The sequence below is a fragment of the Scyliorhinus torazame genome, chromosome 15 (genome assembly GCF_047496885.1).
Source record: "Scyliorhinus torazame isolate Kashiwa2021f chromosome 15, sScyTor2.1, whole genome shotgun sequence".
Lineage (NCBI taxonomy): Eukaryota > Metazoa > Chordata > Chondrichthyes > Carcharhiniformes > Scyliorhinidae > Scyliorhinus > Scyliorhinus torazame.
Window position 1 is genome coordinate 200,504,270 of NC_092721.1, and position 13,885 is coordinate 200,518,154.

General features: G+C 52.6%; 1 protein-coding gene across 5 annotated transcripts in view; it reads left to right on the forward strand.

Moving 5' to 3' along the window:
• The window catches only part of gdpd5b (glycerophosphodiester phosphodiesterase domain containing 5b), a 317,896-nt gene that overhangs the window by 286,285 nt on the left and 17,726 nt on the right, over positions 1-13,885 (forward strand). For all 5 annotated transcript variants that reach the window (XM_072477424.1, XM_072477426.1, XM_072477422.1 and 2 more), the window contains one exon: positions 3,085-3,167. In XM_072477424.1, the coding sequence (XP_072333525.1) occupies positions 3,085-3,167 (83 nt within the window). The remainder of the gene's footprint in view (positions 1-3,084; positions 3,168-13,885) is intronic.

Here is a 13,885-nt window from a genome sequence, read left to right on the forward strand (position 1 = left end):
TATGGCGATAGGGTGGAGGTGTGGACCTTGGGTAGGGAGCCCTTTCCAAGGCCCAGTGCAGTCGTGATGGGCAGATTGGCCTCCTTCAGCTCTGTGAATTCTATGATTCTATCGGAGGTGCTACATTTGGCGAGGGCCGCACGCTGGGATTAAGGGGTTGTCCAATGATGAGAGGCTGAGCAAATTGGGCCCCTCTTCTTTGGGAATTTAGTAGAATCAGAGGTGATCACATTGCTGGCATAGCGCCTCACAGCGCCAGGGACCCGGGTTCGATTCTGACCTTGGGCCACTGTCTGTGCGGAATCTGCACGTTTCCTCCCACAGTCCAAAGATGTGCAGGTCAGGTGGATTGACCATGATATATTACCCCTGTCCAGGTAAGTGCAGGTTAGGTTACAGGCCCGCCAAATGGGCTCCTACTGTATTGTAAAGATTTTATGATTCTGATGGGATTTGACAGGGGGGGGGGGAGGCTGAGAGATTGTCCCCGCTGGTCGGGGAATCTGAAACACGGAGTCGCAGTCTCGGGATTAGGAGTTATCATTTAGGACCGAGATGGGGAGAAATTTCTTCACTTCCGGGGGTTGTGAATCTGTGGAACTCTACCCCGGAGCGTTGTGAGTGCTCCATCGGTGAATATATTTAAGGCTGTGGGAAAGACAGGATTTTAATCTCTCTGAATCGGGGATATGGGGAACAGGCAGGGAACTGGAGTTGAAGCCCAAGGTCAGCTAAGATCATAGAAAAGTTACAGCACAGAAGGAGGTCATTTGGCCCATCTCGCCGATGCCAGCCCCAGGACATCGATTCTAATCCCACCTTCCTGCACCCGGTCCATAACCTTGTAGCTTACAGCACTTAAGGTGCAGAGCCAGGCACTTTTATTAAGAGTATCGGGTCTCTGCCTCCATCACCAACTCGGGGCAGTGAATTCCAGGCTCCCACTACCCTCTACGTAAAAAAGTTCTTCCTCACGTCACCTCTACACCTTCTGCCACTTACCTTGAATCTATGTCCCTGGTTCTACAATTCTCCACCAACGGAAACAATTTTATCCAGTCCGCTCAATCTCTTACCCTTCATATTTTTGTGCACCTCAATTAGGTCACCCCTCAGCCTTCTTTGCTCCAAGGAAAATAACCCCAACCTATCCGATCCCTCCTCGGAGCCACGCTTTTCTAGCCCTGGCAACGTTCTTGTAACCCTCCTCTGCACCCTCTCCACTGAATGGGGGAGCTGGCTGAATGGTCTGCTCCTGTTTCTTACGTTCCTGTGCTATTGGTCATTGTCTCTTGTTGCAAAGAACTGGGTCTTTGAAAGGCGCAGGAGAGGGGACGCGTGATTTGAACACTCGTGATTGGAAGTCGCTCTGAACAATGGAGGTGACAGAGGGAGCTACTTGTAATGAATCCGCTTTGGTCTCCAGAGATTATTTTTATTTGTTCCGACAATTCTGGAAGTTTATTTGCCTTTGTTACTGGAGTAAACCCAATGCCAGCTGTTCTTTGTTGTTTAAGGTCAGATTCGTCATAGCCCCTCCCACACTGCTGTCTGCCACACACACACGGATTATCCAAACTGTAATTAGATTGTGGCCTATTTCTGAGTCTCTGGGGATTTAAAAAAAATTTAGAGTACCCAATTCATTTTTCCAATTAAGGGGCAATTTAGCGTGGCCAATCCACCTAGCCTGCACATTTTTGGGGTGTGGGGGCGAAACCCACGCAAACACTGGGAGAATGTGCATACTCCACACAGACAGTGACCCTGAGCCGGGATCGAACCTGGGACCTCGGCGCCGTGAGGCCGCAATGTTAATCCACCGCGCCACCGTGCTGCCCCCATCGCTGAGGATTTTAAGCGGGATTCAGTTGAACCACTTTGTTGTTGTGATGATTAATTATCCTGTGTTCAAGTGTATACAGGCCCCACTATAAAGAGTCTTACTCTGTATCTAGCCTTGTTATATACCCGCCCTAGAGACCGGGTAGAGGGATCTTTCTCTGTATCCATAAGACCATAAAACATAGGAGCAGAATTAGGCCACTCGGCCCATCGAGTCTGCTCCGCCATTCAATCATGGCTGATATTTTCTCATCCCCATTCTCCTGCCTTCTCCCCATAACCCCTGATCCCCTTATTAATCAAGAATCTATCTATCTCTGTCTTAAAGACACTCAGTGATTTGGCCTCCACAGCCTTTTGCGGCAAAGAGTTCCACAGATTCACCACCCCTCTGGCTGAAGAAATTCCTCCTCATCTCTGTTTTAAAGGATCGTCCCTTTAATCTGAGATGGTGTCCAACACCATGCTGTACCTGTCCTGGGAGTGTTTGATGGGGACAGTGCAGAGGGAGCTTTACTCTGTATCTGACCCCGTGCTGTACCTGTCCTGGGAGTGTTTGATGGGGACAGTGTAGAGGGAGCTTTACTCTGTATCGAACCCCGTGCTGTACCTGTCCTGGGAGTGTTTGATGGGGGACAGTGTAGAGGGAGCTTTACTCTGTATCTAACCCCGTGCTGTACCTGTCCTGGGAGTGTTTGAAGGGGACAGTGTAGAGGGAGCTTTACTCTGTATCTAACCCCGTGCTGTACCTGTCCTGGGAGTGTTTGATGGGGACAGTGTAGAGGGAGCTTTACTCTGTATCTAACCCCGTGCTGTACGTGTCCTGGGAGTGTTTGATGGGGACAGCGTAGAGGGAGCTTTACTCTGTATCTAACCCCGTGCTGTACCTGTGCTGCAAGTGTTTGATGGGGACAGTGTAGAGGGAGCTTTACTTTGTTTCTAACCCCGTGCTGTACCTGTCCTGGGAGTGTTTGATGGGGACAGTGTAGAGGGAGCTTTACTCTGTATCTAACCCCGTGCTGTACCTATGCTTCGAGTGTTTGATGTTGACAGTGTAGAGGGAGCTTTACTCTGTATCTAACCCCGTGCTGTACCTATGCTGCGAGTGTTTCATGGGGACAGCGTTGAGGGAGCTTTAGTCTGGGACTGATTAGAAGTGAACCTGTGTAAAATTACTAAGCTCTCGACTGCAACATTCTGCGACCCTGGGGGTTTAAAAGGCTTATTTCCTTTGTGCAGTCTCCTCAGGAATACTACATGATCTGGATAACGTCTGACATCATCTCGATCACCATCGTGGTGGCGATATTCATCCTGCAGAAGTGAGTGATAATGTGAGACTTTTCTGTGGTTGATTTTGCATGATGCACGATGCCTTGGAAGATATGTTGCATCCTGTCCTAGTTTGCCAGACAGCACAAAGGAGTTTATTTTATTATGTAACGTCCTGGTTGACCCCAATCAGGACGGTTTCTGCCTGTGTTCTGCTTGTTTATTCCTGTGTATTAACCCGGAGAATGAAGAGAGTAAGTATACTGGATGTTGTGTCACCATTGGGAGATTAACCTTGTGTTCAAATAGAGCAGTCACGTCCTCCAAACCTCCCAGACATTTCTATTGCAACTGTACAGATTGTAGCTCTGTGTGTGGGAAGGACACTGCTACTTCGACTCAAATGGCTCCATCATTTTTAAGGGGTTTAGCTGTGAGCGCCTGCCGGGGTTTTCACAGTGGAGTGTCACCATTGAGTGAGAGCAAGGAAAGTTGAGAAAGAGTTGGAGCAAGTGTGATAGGAGGGAGAGGACGAAGTCGCAGAATCGCAGAATGATCACAGAAAGAGGCCATTCGCCCATCGTGTCTGCACTAGCTCTCTGAAGGAGCCATTCACCTCGTGTCACTCCCCTGCCTCCACCACCCCCCCTCCGTAACCCTGCACATTCTTCCTTTTTAGATAATTATCCATTTCCCTCTCGAATGCCTTGACTGAATCTGCCTCCACCACACTCACAGACAGTGCATTCCAGATCCTACCCACTCGCTGTGTGAATCTGCCTCCACCACACTCTCAGAGAGTGCATTCCAGATCCTAACCACTCGCTGTGTGAATCTGTCTCCACCACACCCACAGACAGTGTATTCCAGAGCTAACCACTCGCTGTGTGAATCTGCCTCCACCACACTCACAGACAGAACATTCCAGATCCTAACCACTCGCTGTGTGAATCTGTCTCCACCACACTCTCTGACAGTACATTCCAGATCATAACCACTCGCTGTGTGAATCTGCCTCCGCCACACTCACAGACAGTAAATTCCACATCCTAACCACTCGCTGTGTGAATCTGCCTCCACCACACTCACAGACAGTAAATTCCACATCCTAACCACTCGCTGTGTGAATCTGTCTCCACCACACTCACAGAAAGTACATTCCAGACCCTAACCACTCGCTGTGTGAATCTGCCTCCACCACACTCTCTGACAGTACATTCCAGATCATAACCACTCGCTGTGTGAATCTGTCCCCACCACACTCACAGACTGTGCATTCGAGATCCTAACCACTCGCTATGTGAATCTGCCTCCACCACACTCTCAGACAGTGCATTCCAGATCCCAACTACTCGCTGTGTGAATCTGTCTCCACCACACTCTCAGACAGAACATTCCAGATCCTAACCACTCGCTGTGTGAATCTGTCTCCACCACACTCTCTGACAGTACATTCCAGATCATAACCACTCACTGTGTTAATCTGCCTCCGCCACACTCACAGACAGTAAATTCCACATCCTAACCACTCGCTGTGTGAATCTGCCTCCACCACACTCACAGACAGTACATTCCAGATGCTAACCACTCGCTGTGTGAATCTGTCTCCACCACACTCACAGAAAGTACATTCCAGACCCTAACCACTCGCTGTGTGAATCTTTCTCCACCACACTCACAGACAGTACATTCCAAATCCTAACCACTCGCTGTGTGAATCTGTCCCCACCACACTCACAGACTGTGCATTCGAGATCCTAACCACTCGCTATGTGAATCTGCCTCCACCACACACTCAGACAGTGCATTCCAGATCCTAACTACTCGCTGTGTGAATCTGTCTCCACCACACTCTCAGACAGAACATTCCAGATCCTAACCACTCGCTGTGTGAATCTGTGTCCACCACACTCACAGACAGTACATTCCAGATCCTAACCACTCGCTGTGCGATTCTGTCTCCACCACACTCTCTGACAGTACATTCCAGATCCTAACCACTCACTGTGTGAATCTGCCTCCGCCACACTCACAGACAGTAAATTCCACATCCTAACCACTCGCTGTGTGAATCTGCCTCCACCACACTCACAGACAGTACATTCCAGATGCTAACCACTCGCTGTGTGAATCTGCCTCCACCACACTCACAGACAGTATATTCCAGACACTAACCACTCGCTGTGTGAATCTGCCTCCACCACACTCACAGACAGTACATTCCAGATGATAACCACTCGCTGTGTGGAAAATCGTTTCTCATGTCCCCATAGCTTCTTTTGCCAATTACCTTGAATCGGTGTCCTCTTGTTCTCTGTCCTCCCACCAATGGGAGCAATTTCTCCCTGTCTGCTCTGTCCAGGACCCTCATGATTTTGAACATCTCTATCAGATCTCCTCTCAACCTCCTCTTCTCCCAAGGAAAACAGTCCCAACTTTTCCAATCGAAGTGAGGGAGAAAGAAGTATGTAGTGAGAGAGAAGGATATACAATGGAGTGCATCAGCTGAATGGGCACATCGGGCATTGTTCAGGAAAAGGTTAGGGAGGTAAAAATAACCCTCTGTGATCATTAATCTCAGTGGACTAAATCCCTCCCCATCCACTGTGCTGGACAGAATTCCAGGGCAGCACGGTAGCACAAGTGGATAGCACTGTGGCTTCACAGCGCAGGGTCCCAGGTTCGATTCCCCGTTGGGTCACTGTCTGTGCGGAGTCTGCATGTTCTCCCTGTGTCTGCGTGGGTTTCCTCCGGGTGCTCCGGTTTCCTCTCTCAGTCCAAAGGTGTGCAGGTTAGGTGGATTGGCCAGGATAAATTGCTCTTAGTGACCAAAAAGGTTTGGAGGGGTTATTGGGTTATGGGGATAGGGTGGAAGTGAGGGCTTAAATGGGTCGGTGCAATCTCGATGGGCCGAATGGCCTCCTTCTGCACTGTATGTTCTAATTCCAAGGAACCAAAGCCACTTCACGTTTGCTCCCATCACAAAATTCCAGTGGTTCCAGCCCCTTCCCATTCACTCCCAACGGTGAACAATCTCAACAGTACAAAGCTCGTACCTCCACCTCCCACTGTGTGTAATCTTAGTGCATCTCGTCTCTTCCTGTTGTCCAGTGTCTCGAACAGGCTTTATGAGTGCGTGTGCATTTTTCCGTATTGTTGAGTGTCTCGCTTTCCCTGGCTGTGTTGGTCGGTATGCCCGTGCTTGTTGGATTGGTAGTTGCAAATGTTACCTTTTCTGCTTCGTTAGTGAGTTAATGTTCGATCTTTCCCTGCAGTGTTCCTAGGTAAGTGGCTGTTTATTTCTGCTGGGTTTGAGTGGCATTAGGGTTTTTTAATTGACTGCGTCGTTACAATCTCAATGGCGGGGGGTCGGTGGGGGGGGGGGGGGTTTGGGGGCGTCTTGCTTAACATCCACATTCGGAAATGTTGTGGCAGGAATTTGTGGCATGCGCTTCGATCAGGAGTCGAAATGGAGCCAGTGTCCGTGACTGGAGCAGCCTCGCCCGAGGCCTGCACCTTTAAGCTGCGGCTCGGGATTTCCTGTGGGGACGGGGACAATCGGCAGATGAAGGCAGCGAGGGGAAGGGGGAGCTGGGCTTTGGGGGACTTGCTGGAGGCTGCGGAAGAGATTAACCGCTTGAATGCATCTTTACATTGCGAACGACTTGGGGTATCGCTGAATCCTAAACACTGATCAATGTGAGTGGGCGAAAATAAAAATATTGACTTGATTTCAACAGAATGAACATGAAATGAAAACATTGTTTAAATTTTTGTCAACATGAAAACTCAGGTTTTGGGAAATATTCAGCGATGCCCCTTTTCACTTTTTCATTTTTTTATCCTTCCGCCATTTTTCTGCAACTCACTGATGTTTATCTTCCTCAGCTCTTTTTCCTCCTTCTATCCTTGCCTCACTCTCTCTCTCTTTCTGCCTCTCTGCTGCATTCTGGCATTTCACAGCTATCACTTGATCAGGTAATTCTGACACTATTGATGGAACCTTGTGCACTGTTGTAATGGGAAAGCTGTGAACCTGGGTTCAGTAATGGGGAAGAAGACACACCTCTGGTCATGCTGCCCCCTCCTTACTCCATCCCCAGGCTCTCTGTGATCCACCCGCGCCCCATCCCCCGCTCTCCCCCCCAATCCCCCGCCCTCGCCCCATCCACCGCCCTCGCCCCATCCCCCGCCCTCGCCCCATCCCCCGCTCTCGCCCCAATCCCCCGCTCTCGCCCCATCCCCCGCTCTCGCCCCATCCCCCGCTCTCGCCCCATCCCCCGCTCTCGCCCCATCCCCCGCTCTCGCCCCAATCCCCCGCTCTCGCCCCAATCCCCCGCTCTCGCCCCAATCCCCCGCTCTCGCCCCAATCCCCCGCTCTCGCCCCAATCCCCTGCTCTCGCCCCAATCCCCCGCTCTCGCCCCAATCCCCCGCTCTCGCCCCAATCCCCCGCTCTCGCCCTAATCCCCCGCTCTCGCCCCAATCCCCCGCTCTCGCCCCAATCCCCCGCTCTCGCCCCAATCCCCCGCTCTCGCCCCAATCCCCCGCTCTCGCCCCAATCCCCCGCTCTCGCCCCAATCCCCCGCTCTCGCCCCAATCCCCCGCTCTCGCCCCAATCCCCCGCTCTCGCCCCAATCCCCCGCTCTCGCCCCAATCCCCCGCTCTCGCCCCAATCCCCCGCTCTCGCCCCAATCCCCCGCTCTCGCCCCAATCCCCCGCTCTCGCCCCAATCCCCCGCTCTCGCCCCAATCCCCCGCTCTCGCCCCAATCCCCCGCTCTCGCCCCAATCCCCCGCTCTCGCCCCAATCCCCCGCTCTCGCCACAAACCCCTGCTCTCGCCCCAATTCCCCACTCTCTCCCTCCCCATCCCCCGCTCTCTCCCTCCCCATCCCCCGCTCTCTCCCTCCCCATCCCCCGCTCTCTCCCTCCCCATCCCTCGCTCTCTCCCTTCCCATCCCCCGCGCTCTCCCTCACCATCCCCCATTCTCCCCATCCTCCGCTCTCTCCCTCCCCATCCCCCGCTCTCTCCCTCCCCATCTCCCGCTCTCTCCCTCCCCAACCCCCACTCTCGCCCCATCCCCCGGTCTCGCTCTCCCCTGCCCTCGCCCCCAATCCCCCTCTCCTATCCCTCTCAATGCCCCCCTCTCGCCCTCCCCATCACCCGCACTCACTCTCCCCATCCCCCGCTCTCTCCCTCCCCATCCCCCGCTCTCTCCCTCCCCATCCCCCGCTCTCTCCCTCCCCATCCCCCGCTCTCTCCCTCCCCATACCCCGCTCTCTCCCTCCCCATACCCCGCTCTCTCCCTCCCCATCCCCCGCTCTCGTCCCATCCCCCGGTCTCGCTCTCCCCTGCTCTCGCCCCCAATCCCCCTCTCCCATCCCTCTCAATGCCCCCCTCTCGCCCTCCCCATCACCCGCACTCTCTCCCCCCATCCCCCGCTCTCTCCCTTCCCATCCCCCGCTCTCGCTCTCCCCATCCCCCGCGCTCTCCCTCACCATCCCCCATTCTCGCTCTCCTCCGCTCTCTCCCTCCCCATCCCCCGCTCTCTCCCTCCCCATCCCCCGCTCTCTCCCTCCTCATCCCCCGCTCTCGCCCTCCCCCATCCCCCGCTCTCGCCCTCCCCCAGCCCCCGCCCTCATACTTGTATTCCGGGCCTGGACTGTGATTGGAGCCTCTATCCCTCCCCTGTCTCCATCCCTCCTCCACTGCTTCACTCCACCGCCGAGGCCTGCAGGGGCAACAGGCCTTGGGATCGCTCCCTCCCCGGACTGGGTGGATGGTGGAAACATGGCTTCTGGAGCAATTGGCCTGAATGGCCTTCTTGGAAAGGCTGGCCGGCCACTAACTAGAGTAATGGAGTTCACTCTGTAAACGATGAATCAATGGAGTTATTTGACCAGTTGTCCTCTGAAGCAATCCTGAGGTTCTATTGGCTACCTTCAAATGTGGCTGCCGACTCTTGTTGGTGGCTTTCTTAGATTGCATTCATATTTCAGAGCAGGAAAGAGGATACGCTGCCTCCAACTGACCCTGACAGTCAATAAGGTCAAGGCTGAATGGTAGAGAGTGCAGCGATGTCATTGGAATAGTAATCCTAGGGTTTAAATCCCACCATGGCAGCTGGTGGAATTAAATTTAATTAAGAAATGTGGAATATAAAGCTAGTCTCAGTAATGGTGAAAGTATCATCGATTGTTGTAAAAACCCATCGGGTCCTTTAAGGAAGGAAATCTGCCGTCCTTACCCGGTCTGGCCTACATGTGACTCTTGTTGTTGACTCTTCGCCACTTCAGCTTGCGCAGCTATAGCAGCCGGACTGCTCCATAATGGGGCGAGGTTAATATTGGGGGGGGGTGAGGGGGTGCTCAAGTTGAGGGCTGTGCAACAAGTGGGGGTTCACCACAGTGTTTTATTGCAATAAAATCCTCAGTAAGGTCCCAGTCACCCAGCATTCTGCCTACTGTCAATGACGTTCTGTTTTATAAGATTCTAAAGCAGTGCCTTTCAGTGGTTTTTTTTTGTTGCTTTGAGTGGCAGATGACCGTTTGCTCCCCCTGTTCTCGGGAATGGCTTGCGACATCAGTGGGTGAAGGGTATGGGCCGCTGCCTCAGCTCCCAGCACACTTCAGTGTCCTGTGCACCGCACGGGCTAATTGGAACCATAACACACTTCACAAACACAGGGAGGAAAAACTTATCACCAGCAGTTCGATTAGGAATAAGGGAGCCATTCAGCTCCTTGAAACCCCTTCCGCCTCCAGTTCGGATGTCTTGCTTCCGTAAGATTTCAATAATAATAATCGTTATCGTCAGATGTAGGCTTACATTAACGCTGCAATGAAGTTACTGTGAAAAGCCCCTGGTGGCCACATTCCGGTGCCTGCTCGGGTACACAGAGGGAGAATTGTCTTTCAGGACTTGTGGGAGGAAACCGGAGCACCCGGAGGAAACCCACGCAGACACGGGGAGAACGTGCAGACTCCGCACAGACAGTGACCCAAGCCGGGAATCGAACCTGGGACCCTGGCGCTGTGAAGCAGCAGTGCTAACCACCATGCGCCCAAGGTGGAAGAAAATACCTGCCAACGCGACCATGATGAATGTAGCAGTAGAGTCTGCTGGGAAGGTGGTGGTGGTCTCTATCTTTCTGGACTTCGTTTAGAACTCTTTTGAGTCTGCCATAAGAGTGATTGAGAGGGCAGGAAGCCTTTAAACTTCCTGTTCATGGCATAACCTCCCTGTTGCATGATGCCCCCGGCCTAAAACCCCGATTGGGCGCAGAGCCCCCGTTCGCACTGCCAATTGGCTGCCTTTCTGCTGAGCGCTTGTCTTGATTCGCCGAGCTGAGGCGGTGGGGGCGGGAGCGAGTGGAGCTCTCACTTCCCCTTCCACCTCCCTCACCCTTTCGAGAAGCGTAGGCTCCAGCCCATAGTCACTTGGTGGGTGTGGGGAATCAGAGCTGTTAATTAGCACACAGCAGAGTTCCCAAACTTCATCCACTTAAGTAATTAACGACAAACTCCCTCTGCTTGGAATAGAGCCCATTCCAACCCTCCAGGGATGCTGGGGCAAGCCTGCATTCATTAACCATTTCCTTGCTATTCCTTCTTCGATAAGTGAGAAGGAGGTGAACAGAGCTGGTTGCTACACAGTGGATGTTCAGATGCAACCATTAAAGGGGAGAGAGGCCACACCAGAACTGAGTCCGATATCACTGACCTATTTCACGGCCGGGTTGGAATTTGGCGAGGCTTTTTAGGGCTGGGAAGCTGGAAGGTGTTGTGAGGCATACCCGGAGCCCTTCCACTGTCACGCCATTTCAGCAGTGGCGGGGAAGAGGGCCAGTTCAGGACCCTTCCTACCTCTGCTGGAATCACCAATACCCCCAGCCCACCACCCCCCCTCGCCAGGGGCTGCCTGACTGGGCCCAGCACCCCAAACCCCACTTAACTTACTTGGAGGGCACATGTGCACTGATGGTACCCTCTTCCTCCGGGAGTAGCTCCAACAGTGGCCACTGCTCCTGCCGGCCTTGCTAAGCTGCCAGTCCTCTGGACCAGCAAATCTTATGGGCGGACCAACATTCTGAATAGGATGGTAGCCAATCAACTGGCTGCCCCCCTGACACTTCCAGCAGGGCCCCTGCCGCATCTATATATCCTGGCCCTGGTCTATATAATGCTGTAATGTGACTTGCTACTCGGATGTTGCCATTTTTTTGGCAAAGTATCATCTCGGGCGGGGAAAGGGAAGGGCGGCATGGGGGGAGGGGTGTCTCCCTACCATATGTAAGGGCCGTGTCTCATGATGTAATGCTGGACCTGCCCGGCCAAAAACTTAAGTTTGTGAAAGATCGGGCATAATTTTTAAAGGGTGGCCTAATGTAAAAAAACAGAAATGAACCCCCCCCCCCCCTCGCCATGGGAATCTCCATCCCCCCTCCTCCTGTCGCCATGGGAATCCCCCCCCTCCCTCCCACACCGGCACTGTCCCACGGCACGCCGACATGAATGGTCAATTTCGCCTGGGAGGGGACTAGCAGCCCCGATGAATACTTTAAAATGTGTGCAAACGGAAATCCCGACTTTTAAATTCGGGATTCCCATTACGCCTTTGGCGGGGTCTGGGGACAATCGATTGGGGAAAGCCCGCCGGCATAAAAGCAATTTTGGGACTCGGGCGTGATTCACCGCCGCTGCTGCCGTTCCCACCCCTTAATGCGGGAGTGGATTCCCCCCCACCCTTACATTGGATTACATCGATCCGCACGGTAGTACAGTGGATAGCACTGTGGCTTCACAGCACCAGGGTCCCAGGTTCCATTCCCAGCTTGGGTCACTGTCTGTACGGATTCTGCACGTTCTCCCCGTGTCTGCGTGGGATTCCTCCGGGCGCTCCAGTTTCCTCCCACAAGTCCCGAAAGACGTGCTTGTTAAGTGAATTGGACATTCTGAATTCTCCCTCTGTGTACCCGAACAGGCGCCGGAGTGTGGCAACTCGGGGATTTTCACAGTAACTTCATTAATGTAAGCCTACTTGTGACAATAATAAAGATTATTATTAACCTGAAACACAGAAACAGACCATTCAGCGGAACTGACCTGGGTTGGTGGTTTAAGCACCACACAAGCCTCCGACTACCCGAACTACTGCTTCCCATTCTACCCGCCACACTTCGCTCTTTTCTTTTACTTCGAGCCTGCATTAAGCTGCCTTTAAAATGCACCGAAGGTTTAACTATTTTGTGGCCTTGACCCCCCCCTCTATCTCTCTCATCTCTTCCAAAGCTCCCAGAACCCTCTGAGGTCTCTGTGCTACACTTCCAGCCTCTTGAGCATCAGTGAATGTATTCGCTTCACATTCGAGGGCCGTGCCTTCAGCTACCTGGACCCTGAAGTCTGCGGTTCCCACCCCTAAAGCTGTCTGCCTCTCTCTCCCTCTTTGAGACATAGCTCTTTGACCCTGGTTATGATGACCTGAGCTGAGTATCGCGCTACGTGTCTCAGCGTTCCATTTTGCCTGCTAATGCAGTGGAGCGAACTTTTCATTATGTTAATGAAGCTATATAAATGCTAGTGGCTAGTCATGTGCACTCTCTCAGACTGCTCACTGCGTCGTACCAGGATGTGCCTTTTGTTAGCTTAGCAGAGGGAAGCCGGCCAAGTTATTTACTGAAAGGAGCATTTGAGTTCCTGGATGAATCTAAATTTGTGTGTTTTCCCAGTCAGAGCTGTGAACTTATTGCTTTATTTTTAAGAGTGTGGCCCATTATCTCCCTCACCAGAGAGGGGATGGGAGACGAGCCAATTAGCAACCCAAGTCCCCTTCTTGCATCTCCTAGCAACCAGTCGTAGACCAACCAGGGCTCTTGATAAATCTGGTTGGGCAAATTCCAGGGGGATTGATCACATGACCATCCACCTCCACCAGCCCCACCCCCTGGCTTCTGCCATTGACTGTCCAACAAGCCGATCTTCACGGCGCACCGTTTTCCCCACAACCAATTAAAAAGCGAGGAGAGGCTCCCGATTCCGGATTGGCTGATCCGGGTTCATCAATCATACTCCCACTTCTGATCGTTCCTGCTCAAATCATTTTGAATGTCGCCCCCTCCCTATTTTTGTTTCCAGTATTCTGCTCACAGAGGTGTCCCGGAGATTAATCTTTGTTCTGGATTTTCCAGGGGTTTATCCTGGTTGAGGCCTAGGATGTGCTCTGCTGCTTGACTGAGCCACGGCGATAATCCAAAATCCAAAGGCTTTAATGTCTTGTAAAGTCTCCTTGATTTTTAGCACTTGTCATCAGAGTCAATGCAGAGAGACAACGAGAGCAGCAGATACCTGGGAACCCCACCACCTGGAAGCTCCCCTCCAAGTAACTCACCACCCTGACTTGGAAATATATCGGCCGTTGCTTCACTGTCACTGGGGCAACATCCTGGAACTCCCTCCCTAACAGCATAGTGGGTGTACCTACACCTCTGGTACTGCCGCGGTTCAAGATGGCAGCTCATCACCACCTTCTGAAGAACAACTAGGGATGAGCAATAAATGCTGGTCTGACCAGCGACATCCACATCCCGTACATGAATTTAAAAATAAAACTAACCTCGGGCTGGCTGCTTTCTACTGTGTCTGCTTTTGAACCTTGGCACTCAAACATAGGAGGACCATTCAGCCCCTCCATTCTGTTCCATCATGGATCAGTTCTAAGTCCTGCCACATCGAGTCTGCACCGGCTCTTGGAAAGAACACCCTACTTAAGCC